At 38.0% G+C, this 21453-nt stretch overlaps 1 protein-coding gene across 2 annotated transcripts in view; it reads right to left on the bottom strand.

Moving 5' to 3' along the window:
- Positions 1–10954, bottom strand: part of znrf3 (zinc and ring finger 3) — a 162875-nt gene extending 151921 nt beyond the window's left edge. For both annotated transcript variants that reach the window (XM_062024430.1, XM_062024431.1), the window contains exon 1: positions 10340–10954. In XM_062024430.1, coding sequence (XP_061880414.1) covers positions 10340–10669 — 330 coding nt within the window. In that variant the 5' untranslated portion in view covers positions 10670–10954. The remainder of the gene's footprint in view (positions 1–10339) is intronic.
- Positions 10955–21453: the final 10499 nt, after the last annotated feature.

Raw genomic sequence — 21453 nt, 5'->3', positions numbered from 1 at the left:
AGTGGTCAAATACAAATAAGGCAACAAGAGAAGTATCCTACACTTCTCTTTTGTAAAGTAAATGTGAACAGCCGATATGGGCATCTACATCAACTATACTGGGGGTCGGCAACCCGCGGCTCTAGAGCCGCATGCGGCTCTTTAGCGCCGCCCTAGTGGCTCTCTGGAGATTTTTCAAAAATGTATGAAGAATGGAAAAAGATGAGGGGAAAAAAAATCTATTTTTTTGTTTTAGTATGGTTTCTGTAGGAGGACAAACATGACACAAACCTCCCTAATTGTTATAAAGCAAACTGTTTATATTAAACATGCTTCACCGATTCGAGTATTTGGCGAGCGCCGTTTTGTCCTACTAATTTTGGCGGTCCTTGAACTCACTGTATAGTTTGTTTACATGTATTACTTTCTCTGACTTTCTAGGACGTGTTTTATGCCACTTCTTTTTCTGTCTCATTTTGTCCACCACACTTTTAACGTTGTACATGAATGCACAAAGGTGAGTTTTGTTGATGTTATTGACTTGTGTGGAGTGCTAATCACACATATTTGGTCACTGCATGACTGCAAGCTAATCGATGCTAACATGCTATTTAGGCTAGCTATATGTACATATTGCATCATTATGCCTCATTCGTAGCTATATTTGAGGTCATTTAGTTTACTTTAAGTCCTCTTAATTAAATGTATATCTCATGACACACTGTCTGTATGTAATATAGCTTTTAATTTTTTGCGGCTCCAGACCGATTTGTTTTTGTATTTTTGGTCCAATATGGCTCTTTCAACATTTTGGGTTGCCGACCCCTGAACTATACGATTTGCCTGAGAAGCTGGACAGGACAAAAAAAAAAAAAAAAAAAAAAAAAAATTATTTTATTTTATTTTATTTGTGGCGGACGTAATTCTTTCGTGGCGGGCCGCCACAAATAAATGAATGTGTGGGAAACACTGAGGCTGTATGGCGGCGAGCGCCTTGGCGAGACTCGACGCGATCCAAAGTTGCCGTATTGTTTATTGGGACGCTGAAATGAGCGTGTGCAGAAGCGTCCAAAGAGGTCACTACGGACAACCGGGAAAGGAAGCTGGATATCATCGCCAGACTCGTACGGTAGCCGGTACAACACCGCAGCAATTTCCCGGCGGTGTCATTCCACTTGCTCGCGGGTCATGATTATACTCCTTGCGTCGTACGGCCGCCGCTCGTCACGTTCATAAATCTTCAGGAGGGAAAAAAAACGTCAAGACCGGACGCCCCGCCGCTCATTATAGCGAGTCAAAACACGGGCCGCCTCGGAGTGGTCATCGGCTACGCCGGCGAAAGAAAGCAGACCTAAATAGACGTGGTTTTCCGATGTAAAGCTGACGTCCGCCGCTTGCGTGCGGTCGGCGAGTGGCGCCAAATGGCCGCGGCGGCGCATAAACAAGGGCCTTTTTGGCTGCGGCGGCGGCGCTTTGAACGCCGCGTATCGCTGGGCTGGGCTGGGCTGGGCTGAGCTGGGCTGGGCTGGGCTGGGCTGAGCTGAGCTGGGCTGGGCAGAGCTGGACTGGGCTGGCTCTTGCACAGTAAAGACTCGTCTTGGGAATAAGAATGTACTTTGTGGCCCGAGACACAACAATGCAGCTTTATGGAGCACAACGCTCGTCTGCACGCCATCAATGCACGTCCTCCGAGATGCTGGGGAACTATTTCACTAACCACTTGATGTACTTTATAATGTACACAACGTGGAAATATGCTACACAAACCACTTGATGTACTTTATAATGTACACAACGTGGAAATATGCTACACAAACCACTTGATGTACTTTATAATGTACACAACGTGGAAATATGCTACACAAACCACTTGATGTACTTTATAATGTACACAACGTGGAAATATGCTACACAAACCACTTGATGTACTTTATAATGTACACAATGTGGAAATATGCTACACAAACCACTTGATGTACTTTATAATGTACACAACGTGGAAATATGCTACACAAACCACTTGATGTACTTTATAATGTACACAACGTGGAAATATGCTACACAAACCACTTGATGTACTTTATAATGTACACAATGTGGAAATATGCTACACAAACCACTTGATGTACTTTATAATGTACACAACGTGGAAATATGCTACACAAACCACTTGATGTACTTTATAATGTACACAATGTGGAAATATGCTACACAAACCACTTGATGTACTTTATAATGTACACAACGTGGAAATATGCTATACAAACCACTGTATGTACTTTATAATGTACACAACGTGGAAATATGCTACACAAACCACTGTATGTACTTTATAATGTACACAATGTGGAAATATGCCACACAAACCACTTTATGATGAACACAACGTACATTACCATGGAAATATGCTGCACAAACCACTTTATGTACTTCATGATGTACACAATGTACATTACCATGGAAATATGCTACACAAACCACTTTATGTACTTTATGATGTACACAAGGTACATTACCATGGAGTTATGCCACACAAACCACTTTATGATGTACACAACACACATTACCGTGGAAATATGCTACACAAACCACTTTATGTAATTAATGATGTACAGTGCACAACGCACATTACCATGGAAATATGCTACACAAACCACTTTATGTACTTTATGATGTACACAATGTACATTACCATGGAATTATGCTACGCAAACCACTTTATGATGTACACAACGTGCATTACCATGGAAATATGCTACACAAACCCCTTTATGTACTTCATGATGTACACAACGTACATTACCGTGGAAATATGCTACACAAACCACTTTATGTACTTCATGATGTACACAATGTACATTAACATGGAAATATGCTACACAAACCACTGTATGTACTTCATGATGTACATTACCATGGAAATATGCTACACAAACCACTTTATGTACTTCATGATCTACACAACGTACATTACCATGGAAATATGCTACACAAACCACTTTATGTACTTCATGATGTACACAATGTACATTACCATGGACTTATGCCACACAAACCACTTTATGTACTTCATGATGTACACAATGTACATTACAATGGAAATATGCTACACAAACCACTGTATGTACTACATGATGTACACAATGTACATTACCGTGGAAATATGCTACACAAACCACTTTATGTACTTCATGATGTACATTACCATGGAAATATGCTACACAAACCACTTTATGTACTTCATGATGTACACAATGTACATTACCATGGAAATATGCTACACAAACCACTGTATGTACTACATGATGTACACAATGTACATTACCGTGGAAATATGCTACACAAACCACTTTATGTACTTCATGATGTACATTACCATGGAAATATGCTACACAAACCACTTTATGTACTTCATGATCTACACAATGTACATTACCATGGACTTATGCCACACAAACCACTTTATGTACTTCATGATGTACACAATGTACATTACAATGGAAATATGCTACACAAACCACTGTATGTACTACATGATGTACACAATGTACATTACCGTGGAAATATGCTACACAAACCACTTTATGTACTTCATGATGTACATTACCATGGAAATATGCTACACAAACCACTTTATGTACTTCATGATGTACACAATGTACATTACCATGGAAATATGCTACACAAACCACTGTATGTACTACATGATGTACACAATGTACATTACCGTGGAAATATGCTACACAAACCACTTTATGTACTTCATGATGTACATTACCATGGAAATATGCTACACAAACCACTGTATGTACTTCATGATGTACACAATGTACATTACCATGGAAATATGCTACACAAACCACTTTATGTACTTCATGATGTATACAACACACATTACCATGGAGATATGCTGTAGTACTGTAGTACAGTATGTTGTACTACAGTACAGTATGTTGTACTACAGTACAGTATGTCCCACTCCCACTGCATGCTACATAGTACTGTAGTACAGTATGTTGTACTACAGTACAGTATGTTGTACTACAGTACAGTATGTGGTACTACAGTACAGTATGTCCCACTCCCACTGCATGCTACATAGTACTGTAGTACAGTATGTTGTACTACAGTACAGTATGTTGTACTACAGTACAGTATGTCCCACTCCCACTGCATGCTACATAGTACTGTAGTACAGTATGTTGTACTACAGTACAGTATGTTGTACTACAGTACAGTATGTCCCACTCCCACTGCATGCTACATAGTACTGTAGTTCAGTATGTTGTACTACAGTACAGTATGTTGTACTACAGTACAGTATGTCCCACTCCCACTGCATGCTACATAGTACCGTAGTACAGTATGTTGTGCTACAGTACAGTATGTCCCACCCCCACTGCATGCTACATAGTACTGTAGTACAGTATGTGGTACTACAGTACAGTATGTTTTACTACAGTACAGTATGTTGTACTACAGTACAGTATGTGGTACTACAGTACAGTATGTCCCACTCCCACTGCATGCTACATAGTACTGTAGTACAGTATGTTTTACTACAGTACAGTATGTCCAGCTCCCACTGCATGCTACATAGTACTGTAGTACAGTATGTCCTGCTCACACTGCATGCTACATAGTACTGTAGTACAGTATGTTGTATTACAGTACAGTATGTCCTGCTCACACTGCATGCTACATAGTACTGTAGTACAGTATGTCTCACTGCATGCTACATAGTACTACAGAAGTACTTAGTAGCATTTGAGGCCAGGCTACAAAATGACACACACTTGTTCTGCAGCATAAAAGTCTGAGTCTCAGATAACAGATTCCCAATGCGTGAAAACTACAAAGACTTTTGAATGGTTATCCTCCCAGCAATCGGCCTCAAATCAAACAAATGAAGAAGGTCAGGAAGTTGCAACATCAAAAGCCTCAGTGGCCGAGAGGATGAAGCAACCATCATAAAAGTTGAAATTAGCACTTGGCATGGAGGGCTTTTTTTTCTCTTTGTAGTTGTGAGCTCCTAACAACACACTCACACACACTTTCTGGTATTTGTTACCTTCTTCAGACCTCCGAAAAATGCCTACACCTTCTAGATATATATAGATTTGTATTTGCAACATTAATAATATATGCAAACTATGCAAATATAAAAAAAGCTCAAACTCAATAGCCATAGCGCACACACACAAGTTACAAAGAATACACAAGACTTGCAACAGAGTCAATTTGAAAAATCCCTCCTTTTTGGGACCACCTTAATTTAGATAGATTTTGCCACCAGGGGTACAAATGAAACATTCTCTATTAGATGCAATGGTTTTCCCCTTTGGGACCATGATTTTAGTCCTCAAATGGAAGGTACTTTTCCTTGTTGACGTCTCAAGAACAAATACAAGCACACACACACACACACACACACACGCATCATAAAGTGTGTAACTTTGAAAGCAGCCTATATGGCGGAAGTATGCACATTAAATCACTTTGGAGCAATGTTCACAGATTCTAGTGCATGGCTCTCTATTAGATGCAATGGTTTTCTGTATTGGGACCATACTGTTCACCGGTCCTCCTATGGAAGGCATACTTGCCAACCCTCCCGTTTTTAGCGGGAGAATCCCGGTATTCAGCGCCCCCTCCAGCTCAATGCGGACCTGAGACTGAGTGGGGACAGCCTGTTCTCACGTCCGCTTTCCCACAATATAAACAGCTCGCCTGCCCAAAGACGTCATAACATCTAGGGCTTTTATAGAGTGCACAACTGCGCACACAACAAGGAGACGAAGCAGAAGAACGAGGAAATTACAGACATGGCGGCCGAAATGATAGACTCATCATGAACGGAGAAGTTAAACAGGACAATACTGCCATCTAATGGCTAGCCACCGGAACACTGAAATTCAAGTTTGTTTGTTTTTTTCTATGTAAATAAAATATATGTATATATATATATATATATATATATATATATATATATATATATATATATATATATATATATATATATATATATATATATATATATATATATATATATATGTACATATATATATATATGAAATATATATGAAATACTCAAGTTGGTGAATTCTAGCTGTAAATAACCCCGCCCCCAACCACGCCCCAAATAAGAAAACTTTAAAATGTTGGCAATATTATAATAATAACCGGAATTTTATTTGGCAAAATTATGATTTTGTTCACCTGGCGGGTTTTTTCAGGGATGAACAAAGAAGTCCTTTAGCTGCCGTCTTGTTTTACCTGTCAATGTTTACTTTTGTATGCGCATTAAATCATGACTTTGGAGCAATGTTCACGGACTCTAGTACATAGCTCTCTATTAGATCCAATGGTTTTCTGTATTGGGACCATACTGTTCACCGGTCCTCCTATGAAAAATGCCTACCTCTAGTATTATGACAAAAGTCGTAATTTTACTCAACGCAAGTCAAAATTTGACAAGAAAAACTGAACATTTGTGCAATATAATGATAAAAGTTGGAATTGTACTTAATAACCGTTGCAATTTTACAAGAAAAGCTTCACATTTTGGCAACTTTATGAAAAGAGTCGCAATTTTACTCGACAAAAGTCACAATTTTATAAGAAAACTTTAAAATGTTGGCAATATTATAACAACAATCGGAATTTTACTCGGCAAAATTACGACAAAAGTCAGCTGTTCACCTGGCGGGTTTTTTCGGGGATGAACAAGGAAGTCCTTCTTTCGCTGCCGTCTTGTTTTACCTGTCAATGTTTACTTTTGTATGCGCATCAAATCCTGACTTTGGAGCAATGTTCACGGACTCTAGTACATAGCTCTCTATTAGATGCAATGGTTTTCTGTATCGGGACCATACTGTTCACCGGTCCTCACAAGGATTGTTGATGTCTCAAGAAGGGTAAAAATACAATAAATCTTAAAGTGTGTAACTTTGAAAGCAGCCTACATGGCGCTTCACACTCACACACACTAAGGCCAGTCAACAAACAAACATGGCAACTTTGCAAGCAAGTGTGCACACTTTTCAGCGCAAATCAGTGCAAACTCGAAGAAAACTTAAAAATGTTGGCAATATTATAATAACAATCGGAATTTTACTTCGCAAAATTAAAACAAAAGTCAGCTGTTCCCCTGGCGGGTTTTTTCGAGGGATGAACAAGGAATTTCTTTTTTAGCTGCCGTCTTATTTGATCATATATGCACCTGTCAATGTTTACTTTTGTACGCACATTCAAACAACAAAAAAATCCTGACTTTGAAGCAATGTTCACAGACTCTTAGATGCAATGGTTTTTTATGTATTGGGACCATACTGTTCACCGGTCCTCATATGGAAGGTACTTTTCCTTGTTGATGTCTCAAGATGGGTAGAAATACAAGAACACACACACACACACACACTCTAAGGCCAGTCAACAAACAAACATGACAACTTTGCCAGCAAGTGTGCACACTTTTCAGTGCAAATCAGTGCAAACTCTTTACTTTTGTATGCACATTAAATCAACAAAAAAAAATCCTGACTTTGGAGCAATGTTCACGGACTCTAGTACATGGCTCTCTATTAAGATGCAATGGTTTTCTGTATTGGGACCATACTGTGGAAGGTACTTTTCCTTGTTGATGTCTCAAGAAGCGTAAAAATACAAGAACACACAAACACACGCATAAATCTTAAAGTGTGTAACTTTGAAAGCAGCCTACACGGCGGAAGTACCTCCCCTCCACACACACACACACACACACACACACACACACACACACACACACACACACACACACACACACACACACACACACACACACACACTCTAAGGCCAGTCAACAAACAAACATGGCAACTTTGCCAGCAAGTGTGCACACTTTTCAGTGCAAATCAGTGCAAACTCTTTACTTTTGTATGCACATTAAATCAACAACAAAAATCCTGACTTTGGAGCAATGTTCACGGACTCTAGTACATGGCTCTCTATTAAGATGCAATGGTTTTCTGTATTGGGACCATACTGTGGAAGGTACTTTTCCTTGTTGATGTCTCAAGAAGGGTAGAAATACAAGAACACACACACACACATACACACACACACACACACACACGCACGCGTCGGATGTACCTCCCCTCTACACACACTCTCTCTCACACACACACACACACACACACACACACTAAGGCCAGTCAACAAACAAACATGGCAACTTTGCCAGCAAGTGTGCACACTTTTCAGTGCAAATCAGTGCAAACTCTTTACTTTTGTATGCACATTAAATCAACAACAAAAATCCTGACTTTGGAGCAATGTTCACAGACTCTAGTACATGGCTCTCTATTAAGATGCAATGGTTTTCTGTATTGGAACCATACTGTGGAAGGTACTTTTCCTTGTTGATGTCTCAAGAAGCGCAAAAATACAAGAACACACACACACACACACGCATAAATCTTAAAAGTGTGTAACTTTGAAAGCAGCCTACACGGCGGAAGTACCTCCCCTCCACACACACACACACACACACACACACACACACACACACACACACACACACACACACACTAAGGCCAGTCAACAAACAAACATGGCAACTTTGCCAGCCAGTGTGCACACTTTTCAGTGCAAATCAGTGCAAACTCTTTACTTTTGTATGCACATTAAATCAACAACAAAAATCCTGACTTTGGAGCAATGTTCACGGACGCTAGTACATGGCTCTCTATTAAGATGCAATGGTTTTCTGTATTGGGACCATACTGTGGAAGGTACTTTTCCTTGTTGATGTCTCAAGAAGCGTAAAAATACAAGAACACACACACACACACACACACACACACACACACACACACGCATAGATCTTAAAGTGTGTAACTTTGAAAGCAGCCTACACGGCGGAAGTACCTCCCCTCCACACACACACACACACACACACACACACACACACACACACACACACACACACACACACACACTAAGGCCAGTCAACAAACAAACATGGCAACTTTGCCAGCCAGTGTGCACACTTTTCAGTGCAAATCAGTGCAAACTCTTTACTTTTGTATGCACATTAAATCAACAACAAAAATCCTGACTTTGGAGCAATGTTCACGGACGCTAGTACATGGCTCTCTATTAAGATGCAATGGTTTTCTGTATTGGGACCATAAGGTACTTTTCCTTGTTGATGTCTCAAGAAGCGTAAAAATACAAGAACACACACACACACACACACACACACACGCACACGTCGGATGTACCTCCCCTCTACACACACTCTCACACACACACATACACACACACACACTAAGGCCAGTCAACAAACAAACATGGCAACTTTGCCAGCAAGTGTGCACACTTTTCAGTGCAAATCAGTGCAAACTCTTTACTTTTGTATGCACATTAAATCAACAACAAAAATCCTGACTTTGGAGCAATGTTCACGGACTCTAGTACATGGCTCTCTATTAAGATGCAATGGTTTTCTGTATTGGGACCATAAGGTACTTTTCCTTGTTGATGTCTCAAGAAGCGTAAAAATACAAGAACACACACACACACACACGCATAAATCTTAAAGTGTGTAACTTTGAAAGCAGCCTACACGGCGGAAGTACCTCCCCTCCACACACACACACACACTAAGGCCAGTCAACAAACAAACATGGCAACTTTGCCAGCAAGTGTGCACACTTTTCAGTGCAAATCAGTGCAAACTCTTTACTTTTGTATGCACATTAAATCAACAAAAAAAAATCCTGACTTTGGAGCAATGTTCACGGACTCTAGTACATGGCTCTCTATTAAGATGCAATGGTTTTCTGTATTGGGACCATAAGGTACTTTTCCTTGTTGATGTCTCAAGAAGCGTAAAAACACAAGAACACACACACACACACACACACACACACACACACACGCATAAATCTTAAAAGTGTGTAACTTTGAAAGCAGCCTACACGGCGGAAGTACCTCCCCTCCACACACACACACACACACACTAAGGCCAGTCAACAAACAAACATGGCAACTTTGCCAGCAAGTGTGCACACTTTTCAGTGCAAATCAGTGCAAACTCGAAGCCACCGAACAACAAACAAAGTTGCTGCAAACCGGCGTGTTTCCCCGGTGAATGAATTCCACAAGATAGGAGCCATCTTGTGACCGCATTGGGCTGCAAAGTCGTACCATCCTCACACACACACGCACACACACACACACACACACACACACACACACACACACACACACACACACACACACACACACACGCAACTCCTGTCAAAGTTTGCAAGACACAAAAAGGGGGTAAAATAAAATAAAAAATGACAAAAAGAAGACACTTGACACGTACTTGGACGATCTCCCCCTCCGCGCTGATGGTGGCTCCGGCTCTGGAGAAGCGTCCCTGCAAGCCCGTGGTGTACGTGGTGTAATCCCCGCTGGGACTGGACTCGAACAGGACCACCTCCACAAAGGCCGTATCCTTGCCCAGCGCGGCGCCCAGGAGGGACGCGGCCACCACGGCCAGCAGCGGCAGGACGGCGCCGCCTCCACCTCCACCGCCGCCGCCACCGCCGCCGCCGCCGCCTCCTCCGCCGGGGTCCCGATCCGAGCCGCCCCGCAGCACGGTGGTCATCATCCTCCTCCTCCTCCTCCTCCTCGCGGTCGGCGTCGTCGTCATGCCCTCGCCGGCTGGATCCGCGGCGCCGATCCGAACATAATTTCGAACCCGAGTCCGAACAGTCCGTGTCCGAAGGTCCGATAACAGGGAAGGGGTGGGGGGGGGGAAAGGGAGCGAAAATGTGCGCAAAGGCGAGCCGTGGAGGAGCGTGTTTATTTCACCAGTGGAGTCTTGTCAATGACACTCTCTCTCTCCCCCCCCCCCCTCTCTCTCTCTCCCCCCCTAACCCTTTCTTTCTCACCCCTCCCTCTTCTTCGCTACAAAGCGCGGCTCCTTTGATCTCCAAACACGTGATTTTTTTTTTTTTTTTTCGCCAGCTTTTTTTCTTTTTCTCCCCCTCCCCTCCTAAAAGGAACCGCCCACAAATCGTACTGGCCACGCCCCCTTCCAGGCTGAAGTGCCAGCACTCAGCAGTTAAGGAGGCACTCCACACATCCACGCGGGGCGGGTGGCGTTCGTCACTCTTTTCACTTGTTTGACTTCTTTAAATTATTTTCGAACACGACAAATAACACGGACGATCACAAACGTATCCAATAGATGTAATAAAATGTAATAATATTCCCTCCTAAAGGCAACTCTGAAGTTTACCTGCCGTTCCACCTTAAAACAAACTCCAGGCCTCAACATGGCTAATTTTCCAATCGCATAACTATAGTGCAGAGAAACTCTGACCCACTAGAGGGCGCTGTTTACACCATTTTTTCCCCCCAAAGATATTTTATTATTTTTTGATTGAGTTATCTCAAAACCTTAAAAAAAAACTGCCATAATAATAATAACTAGGGATGTCCGATAATGGCTTTTTGCCGATATCCGATATTCCGATATTGTCCAACTCTTTAATTACCGATACCGATATCAACCGATACTGATACTGATATACACAGTTGTGGAATTAACACATTATTATGCCTAATTTGGACAACCAGGTATGGTGAAGATAAGGTCCTTTTTTTTTTTTTTAATTAATAAAATAAAATAAGATAAATATATTAAAAACATTTTCTTGAATAAAAAAGAAAGTAAAACAATATAAAATCAGTTACATAGAAACTAGTAATTAATGAAAATGAGTAAAATTAACTGTTAAAGGTTAGTATTATTAGTGGAGCAGCAGCACGCACAATCATGTGTGCTTACGGACTGTATCCCTTGCAGACTGTATTGATATATAACAGGGGTCACCAACCTTTTTGAAACCAAGAGCTACTTCTTGGGTACTGATTGATGCGAAGGGCTACCAGTTTGATACACACTTAAATAAATTGCCAGAAATAGCCAATTTGCTCAATTTACCTTTAACTCTGTTATTATTAATAATTAATGATATTTACACTTAATTGAACGGTTTAAAAGAAGAGAAAACCCCCAAAAAATGACAATTAAATTTTGAAACATAGTTTATCTTCAATTTCGACTCTTTAAAATTCTAAATTCACCCGAAAAAAAGAAGAGAAAAATTTTAAAAAAGAATTTATGGAACATCATTGGTAATTTTTCCTGATTAAGATTAATTTTAGAATTTTGATGACATGTTTTAAATAGGTTAAAATCCAATCCACACTTTGTTAGAATATATAACAAATTGGACCAAGCTATATTTCTAACAAAGACAAATCATTATTACTTCTATATTTTCCAGAACAAAAATTTTAAAAGAAATTCAAAAGACTTTGAAATAACATTTAAAATTGATTCTACAGATTTTCTAGATTTGCCAGAATAATTTTTTTGAATTTTAATCATAATAAGTTTGAAGAAATATTTCACAAATATTCTTCGTCGAAAAAAAGAAGCTAAAATGAAGAATTAAATTAAAATGTATTTATTATTCTTTACAATAAAAATTTTTTTTTTTACTTGAACATTGATTTAAATTGTCAGGAAAGAAGAGGAAGGAATTCAAAAGGTAAAAAAGTACAGTATATGTGTTTAAAAATCCTAAAATAATTTTTAAGGTTGTATTTTTTCTCTAAAATTGTCTTTCTGAAAGTTATAAGAAGCAAAGTAAAAAAAATTAATGAATTTATTTAAACAAGTGAAGACCAAGTCTTTAAAATATTTTTTTGGATTTTCAAATTCTATTTGAGTTTTGTCTCTCTTAGAATTAAAAATGTCGGGTAAAGCGAGACCAGCTTGCTAGTAAATAAGTAAAATTTAAAAATTAGAGGCAGCTCACTGGTAAGTGCTGCTATTTGAGCTATTTTTAGAACAGGCCGGCGGGCTACTCATCTGGTCCTTAAGGGCTACCTGGTGCCCGCGGGCACCGCGTTGGTGACCCCTGATATATAATGTAGGAAGCAGAATATTAATAACAGAAAGAAACAACCCTTTTGTGTGAATGAGGAGGTTTTTTGGGTTGGTGCATTAATTGTAAGTGTATCTTGTGTTTTTTATGTTGATTTAATTTTAAAAAAATAAATAAAAATGATACCGATAATAAAAAAAAACGATACCGATAATTTCCGATATTACATTTTAACGCATTTATCGGCCGATAATATCGGCCTGCCGATATAATTTGGACAACCAGGTATGGTGAAGATAAGGTACTTTTAAAAAAAAATTATAAAATAAAATAAGATAAATAAATTAAAAACATTTTCTCGAATAAAAAAGAAAGTAAAACAATATAAAAACAGTTACATAGAAACTAGTAATTAATGAAAATGAGTCAAATGAACTGTTAAAGGTTAGTACTATTAGTGGAGCAGCAGCACGCACAATCATGTGTGCTTACGGACTGTATCCCTTGCAGACTGTATTGATATATATTGATATATAATGTAGGAAGCAGAATATTAATAACAGAAAGAAACAACCCTTTTGTGTGAATGAGTGTGAATGGGGGAGGGAGGTTTTTTGGGTTGGTGCACTAATTGTAAGTGTATCTTGTGTTTTTTATGTTGATTTAATTTAAAAAAAACAAAAAAAAAACGATACCGATATCGGCCGGCCGATATTATCGGACATCTCTAATAATAACAATAATAATAATTGTAAAAAGCACTTTACATTGAGTAAACAACCTCAAACTGCTACAGTGTATTAAAAAAAAAAAATTAAATACAAATAAAAAGACTTAAAAAAAATTAAAATTAAAAACTAGAACAGCCAAATAGCTAAAACTAGTATGCATATATCTTTAAAAAAAAAGGTTTTTTTTTAAAAAGAAGGATTTTTAAAAGGAATGTCCGATAATGGCTTTTTGCCGATATTGTCCAACTCTTAATTACCGATACCGATATCAACCGATACCGATATATACAGTCGTGGAATTAACACATTATTATGCCTAATTTGGACAACCAGGTATGGTGAAGATAAGGTACTTTTTTAAAAAAATTAATACAATTAAATAAATTAAAAACATTTTCTTGAATAAAAAAGAAAGTAAAACAATATAAAAACAGTTACATAGAAACTAGTAATGAATGAAAATGAGTAAAATTAACTGTTAAAGGTTAGTACTATTAGTGGAGCAGCAGCACGCATTTTCAAAAGCATTACAAATAGGGATGTCCGATAATGTCTTTTTTGCCGATATCCGATATTCCGATATTGCTCAACTCTTAATTACCGATACCGATATCAACCGATATATACAGTCGTGGAATCAACACATTATTATGCCTAATTTGGACAACCAGGTATGGTGAAGATAAGGTCTTTTTAAAAAAAAAATTTAATACAATGAAATAAGATAAATAAATTAAAAACATTTTCTTGAATAAAAAAGAAAGTAAAACAATATAAAATCAGTTACATAGAAACTAGTAATGAATGAAAATTAGTAAAATGAACTGTTAAAGGTTAGTACTATTAGTGGAGCAGCAGCACGCACAATCATGTGTGCTTACGGACTGTATCCCTTGCAGACTGTATTGATATATATTGATATATAATGTAGGAAGCAGAATATTAATAACAGAAAGAAACAACCCTTTTGTGTGAATGAGTGTAAATGGGGGAGGGAGGTTTTTTGGGTTGGTGCACTAATTGTAAGTGTATCTTGTGTTTTTTATGTTTATTTAATTAAAAAAAAAAATTAAAAAAAAAACCGATACCGATAATAAAAAAACCGATACCGATAATTTCCGATATTACATTTTTAAAGTTTTTATCGGCCGATAATATCGGCCGGCCGATATTATCGGACATCTCTAATAATAACAATAATAATAATTGTAAAAAGCACTTTACATTGAGTAAACAACCTCAAAGTGCTACAGTGTATTAAAAAAAAAAAATTAAATACAAATAAAAAGACTTAAAAAAAATTTAAATTAAAAACTAGAACAGCCAAATAGCTGAAACTAGTATGCATATATCTTTTAAAAAAAACGTTTTTTTTTAAAAAGAAGGGTTTTTAATAGGGATGTCCGATAATGGCTTTTTGCCGATATCCGATATTCCGATATTGTCCAACTCTTAATTACTGATACCGATATCAACCGATACCGATATATACAGTCGTGGAATCAACACATTATTATGCCTAATTTGGACAACCAGGTATGGTGAAGATAAGGTCCTTTTTTTTAAAAAAATAATACAATTAAATAAATTAAAAACATTTTCTTGAATAAAAAAGAAAGTAAAACAATATAAAAACAGTTACATTGAAACTAGTAATGAATGAAAATGAGTCAAATGAACTGTTAAAGGTTAGTACTATTAGTGGAGCAGCAGCACGCACAATCATGTGTGCTTACGGACTGTATCCCTTGCAGACTGTATTGATATATATTGATATATAATGTAGGAACCAGAATATTAATAACAGAAAGAAACAACCCTTTTGTGTGAATGAGGAGGTTTTTTGGGTTGGTGCATTAATTGTAAGTGTATCTTGTGTTTTTTATGTTGATTTAAGTTAAAAAAAAAAAAAAAATGATACCGATAATAAAAAAAAACGATACCGATAATTTCCGATATTACATTTTAACGCATTTATCGGCCGATAATATCGGCCTGCCGATATAATTTGGACAACCAGGTATGGTGAAGATAAGGTACTTTTTTAAAAAAATTATAAAATAAAATAAGATAAATAAATTAAAAAAATGTTCTTGAATAAAAAAGAAAGTACAACAATATAAAAACAGTTACATAGAAACTAGTAATGAATGAAAATGAGTAACATTAACTGTTAAAGGTTAGTACTATTAGTGGAGCAGCAGCACGCACAATCATGTGTGCTTACGGACTGTATCCCTTGCAGACTGTATTGATATATATTGATATATAATGTAGGAAGCAGAATATTAATAACAGAAAGAAACAACCCTTTTGTGTGAATGAGGAGGTTTTTTGGGTTGGTGCATTAATTGTAAGTGTATCTTGTGTTTTTTATGTTGATTTAATTTTAAAAAAAACAAACAAAAAAAACGATACCGATAATTAAAAAAACGATACCGATAATTTCCGATATTACATTTTAACGCATTTATCGGCCGATAATATCGGCAGGCCGATATTATCGGACATCTCTAATCCATACCAGAAAAAGCATTGCATTTTATTGTTTGTAAACCCGATATAAAAAAAACTAAAAGAAAATGAAGTGGATCATATCATTCCTTAATGATTGAAATCACCTGTTTATTTATTTTTTTCAAGAAATTCATTCTTTTTTTTCTTTTTCTTTTTTTTTTGCAATATTATCCAATTATGAATTTTGCTTGACTTCATTGTCAAAACTTCACATTTTTAGGTGGGCATATTTACACAACAAAAGAGGATTGCTGTGGTATCCCTCAGCGTATACACTGCAAAAACTGAAATCCAAGTAAGATTAAATATGTCAAATAAGGGTGATATTTGCTTATTTTCTGTCTGATAAGATCATTCTTCTCACTAAGCAGATTTTATGTTAGAGTGTTTTACTTGTTTTAAGTGTTTTGCTCCTAAATGATCTCAGTAAGATATTACAGCTTGTTGCTGAGATTTGATGAGCTATATTGAGTCAAACATGCTTGAAACTAGAATATCAAGTGTTGCAAAGCTGTGTCATCAACACTCACAAGTAGAAAACTACTTTTTTAAAGTCATCATTTCTTATTTCAAGCATGAAATAAAAAAATCCTGACTTTGACACAATTGTGTCTCATAATTAAAACAGATGACAGCCAAATGGACTTTGCTGTTTTATTTCCAATGAAACAATAGAAAACACGTACTCATATAGTAGTACAGTTGGCACAGTACAGTAAACTGACAGTTAATATTTAAACATTTAACATTTCTAACAATTTTGAACAGAAATAGTTCATGCACATTCAGATGAATTCTCCAAAATTACAATTAAAACATTTTTGGCCGGGGGCCGGGCTGTATATATGCGCACTAATTGACTGAAAGAGCACGCACTTGACGCGATGATGTCATGTTATCCATGGAAAAATGCATTTTTAGACCATATGATTTGCCTGAGCGGCTAGGAGACCCCGAGAGTAACAAGCGCTTGCTTGAAGTTAGCTAATTTTGCTTGTTTTGGAAAGTCTTAACAAGCCAAATTTTCTTGTTCTATTGGCAGATAATTTTGCTTAGTTCAAATAAAAAAACCCTCATTTTTGGTATTTTTTTTTCTTGTTTTTGAACACTGACTTTTTATATTCACATTTTTTGTGCTTTTTTTATCGACTGTTCAGTGCTACTTCCAAGCTTGAATACGCATACAAAAAAAATACATTGCATACTTAAAGGCCTACTGAAATGAAATGTTTTTATTTAAACGGGGATAGCAGATCCATTCTATGTGTCATACTTGATCATTTCGCGATATTGCCATATTTTTGCTGAAAAGATTGAGTAGAGAACATCGACGATAAAGTTCGCAACTTTTGGTCGCTGATAAAAAAAGTCTTGCCTGTACCGGAAGTAGCGTGACGTCACAGGTTGAAGGGCTCCTCACATTTCCCCATTGTTTACACCAGCGATTCGGACCGAGAAAGCGACGATTACCCCATTAATTTGAGCGAGGATGAAAGATTTGTGGATGAGGAACGTGAGAGTGAAGGACTAGAGTGCAGTGCAGGACGTATCTTTTTTCGCTCTGACCGTAACTTAGGTACAAGCTGGCTCTTTGGATTCCACACTTTCTCCTTTTTCTATTGTGGATCACGGATTTGTATTTTAAACCACCTCGGATACTATATCCTCTTGAAAATGAGAGTCGAGAACGCGAAATGGACATTCACAGTGACTTTTATCCCCACGACAATACATCGGCGAGGCACTTTAGCTACGGAGCTAACGTGATAGCATCGGGCTTAACTGCAGATAGAAACAAAAGAAATAAACCCCTGACTGGAAGGATGGACAGAAGATCAACAATACTATTAAACCATGGACATGTAAATACACAGTTGATGCTTTCCAGCCTGGCGAAGCTTAACAATGCTGTTGCTAACGACGCCATTGAAGCTAACTTAGCTACGGGACCTCACAGAGCTACCGTATTTCCTTGAATAGCCGCAGGGGCGCTAATTAATTTAAAACCTCTTCTCACTCCTGCGTTTACCAAAAGCATGCGGGATTGGCAAGCATGCGTTAATAATTTTAAAACCTCTTCTCACTCCGGCGCTTACCTTATCATGAAAAGCACATTTAATAAAAAAAAAAACTTTATTATGGTCTTACCTTTAGGTATAAATGAATCCATGCGCAGCTCCTATAGAAGTCTTCCTTATCTTTCTTCAGTTTTAAAAGTCTCTCTGTCTCGATGGAGATCTTCCTTTTAAGTATTACCTCCTGCTTCGATTGAAAGTCCAGTTTAGAAAACTGTTTTATTTTAGATATGTAATCCTCCATGGTAAAAGTACAAGCAAACAATGGCTCCTCACTCTTGCTGCCTGTTGTCTTCTTCCGCAGCACCGGTCTTCTGCAGTACCAGCAGTCGCAAGAAGGATCACTAGCGCCCTCTACCACCAGGAGGAGGAAGTCATTTAATGACTCATATTTGACCCGGCGGAAGTGCCAAGCATGCGCTAATTATTTCGCGAAACGAGTTTGACCCGGCTGTAATTCTAGGCATGCGAATACCATATTCCCGGCGGCAATTCAAGGAAATACGGTATGCTAAAAATATTAGCGCTCCACCTATGCCAGCCATTTTGGGCCATTTCTATTGCGCACGTTGAGACTGTGGGCGTTGCGTTCCACATTAATTGCACTCAAATCTTGCATGTGTGCCAACCGTGGACTGATTCCGAGTTCCCCGCTTTGTTGCTACGCCGCCATGTTTGCCACACCTCGCAGCTGCGTTGATAACGGTGATTGCGAGCACTCGTGCACTCTCGCACGAGACCGAAACAGAGCGTCGATCGGCGCCTTGCAAAAAACATCCGCGGCGCGTCAACAACTCAAAGCCGCGTGGGAAAACGTCTGCTTCCAATTATCTCCTTCAGCAAAGCAAACACGTCAACCCTCGTCACACCCGAGCTGAGCGTCCCTCGTCTCGCTGTCACTTATTGAAAACAACTGCCAGCAGGACTTTTTAGGCCAGGAGGCAGCGTGATGGTGGACACGGAGGGAAAATAGAGAAGTGGGTCAGACAGACGACATGCGTGGGTGGTGTTTGCCAGGCCAACATCCTGTGGCGGAGTTTGTGGAGTCAGACTTTATAAACGTCACTCTACCAGTGCGAGAGGTCAGCAGGTCAAAAAAAAAAAAAAATTCCTGGACAAGACTGCCCTCTGCTGGTCGACCTAACATGACAAACTGTCATAATAATAATAACAATAATAATAATAATTAGATTTTAATTTTAAAAAGCACTTTACATTGAGTAAACAACCTCAAAGTGCTAAAGTGTATTAAAAAAAATTAAATACAAATAAAAATAATTTTTTTTTAAATAATTAAAAACTAGAACAGCCAAATAGCTAAAACTAGCATGCATATATCTAAAAAAATTTTTAAAAAAAGGCTTTTTTAAAAAGAAGGGTTTTTCATAGAGATGTCCGAGAATACCTTTTTGCCAATATCCGATATTCCGATATTGTCCAACTCTTAATTACCAATACCGATATATGCAGTCGTGGAATTAACACATTATTATGCCTAATTTGGACAACCAGGTATGGTAAAGATAAGGTCCATTTTTCAAAAAATTTATAAAATAAAATAAGATAAATAAAATAAAAACATTTTCTTGTATAAAAAAGAAAGCAAAACAATATAAAAACAGTTACATAGAAACTAGTAATTAAAGAAAATGAGTCAAATGAAGTGTTAAAGGTTAGTACTATTAGTGGAGCAGCAGCACGCACAATCATGTGTGCTTACGGACTGTATCCCTTGCAGACTGTATTGATATATATTGATATATAATGTAGGAAGCAGAATATTAATAACAGAAAGAAACAACCCTTTTGTGTGAATGAGTGTAAATGGGGGAGGGAGGTTTTTTTGGGTTGGTGCACTAATTGTAAGTGTATCTTGTGTTTTTTATGTTGATTTAATAAAAAATAAAAAAATTTAAAAAACGATACCGATAATAAAAAAAAACGATACCGATAATTTCCGATATTACATTTTAAAGCAGTTATCGGACATCTCTAGTTTTTAAGCCTTTTTTAAAAGCATCCACAGTCTGTGGTGCCCTCATGTGGTCAGGGAGAGCGTTCCACAGACTGGGAGCGGCGGAGCAGAAAGCCCGGTCTCCCATTGCTCGTAGCTTTGTCCTCGGAGGTTGGAGGAGGTTAGCCTGTCGTGTGGAGGATTTGGGTGTGAGTAGTTCTTTGAGGTAGAGGGGGGGGCATTTCCATGGCGCACTAATTGACTGAAAGAGCACGCACTTGGGGCGATGATGTCATGTTATCCATGGAAAAATGCATTTTTAGACCATATGATTTGCCTGAGCGGCTAGGAGACCCCGAGAGTAACAAGCGCTTGCCTTGTTGCCTTTCCACTAAGAACAATAAACTAGTTTTTAGTATAAGTTTGCTGGTTTCAAGAAATGTAATGCCGAGCGCATATCATTATGTCAAGATAATGGCACTGCTAAAATTTACAAACATTTTTCAACATATTGAGCAAAAATCTCTCTTTTTTTTCTACCAAGAAAAGTACACTTGTTATTAGTGAGAATATACTTATTTTAAGCTATTTTTGAGTTCATTGAAGTTAGCTAATTTTACTTGTTTTGGAAAGTCTTGAAAAGCCGAATTTTCTTGTTCTATTGGCAGATAATTTAGCTTAGTTCAAATAAAATACTCATAATTTTTGTATTTTTTTTAACTTGTTTTTGACCACTGACTTTTTGCAGTGTACCTTCACAAATTAGAATCCATGCAAAAGAAAATCATACAAGCCCTGTCATGGTCCAAGTTTAATGCCCCCGCTCGGCATCTATTCCATAATTATCATCTCTTAAGACTGACAGAGTTCGATATTTATCACAATGCTTGTCTAACCTACCACAGGCTGGATCTCAGGCTCTGTAGCTATCGTCTCCACCACGCCCACAACACTCGTAACTTTGACCTGATATCAGGTAAACATGGTCTACTGGCTTGTACTGCTCCAAGTGTTGCATGCAGGGGACCAAAGATCTGGAACTGGCTTGATGAGAGCCTCAGGATGTTGTATTCATTCTCCAACTTCAAAAAGAAACTGAACACTTACCTATCAACCACTTATCTCTAATGCCTCATGTGGGGTAGACTTCTGTTGGGTTGTGCGTGGTTGAATGAATGTATGTACACTACCGTTCAAAAGTTTGGGGTCACATTGAAATGTCCTTATTTTTGAAGGAAAAGCACTGTACTTTTCAA

The sequence above is a fragment of the Entelurus aequoreus genome, linkage group LG17, assembly GCF_033978785.1.
Source record: "Entelurus aequoreus isolate RoL-2023_Sb linkage group LG17, RoL_Eaeq_v1.1, whole genome shotgun sequence".
In the NCBI taxonomy this organism is placed as follows: domain Eukaryota; kingdom Metazoa; phylum Chordata; class Actinopteri; order Syngnathiformes; family Syngnathidae; genus Entelurus; species Entelurus aequoreus.
The sequence above is the reverse complement of the archived record's forward strand: the minus strand, read 5'-3'. Positions and strand labels throughout refer to the sequence as shown.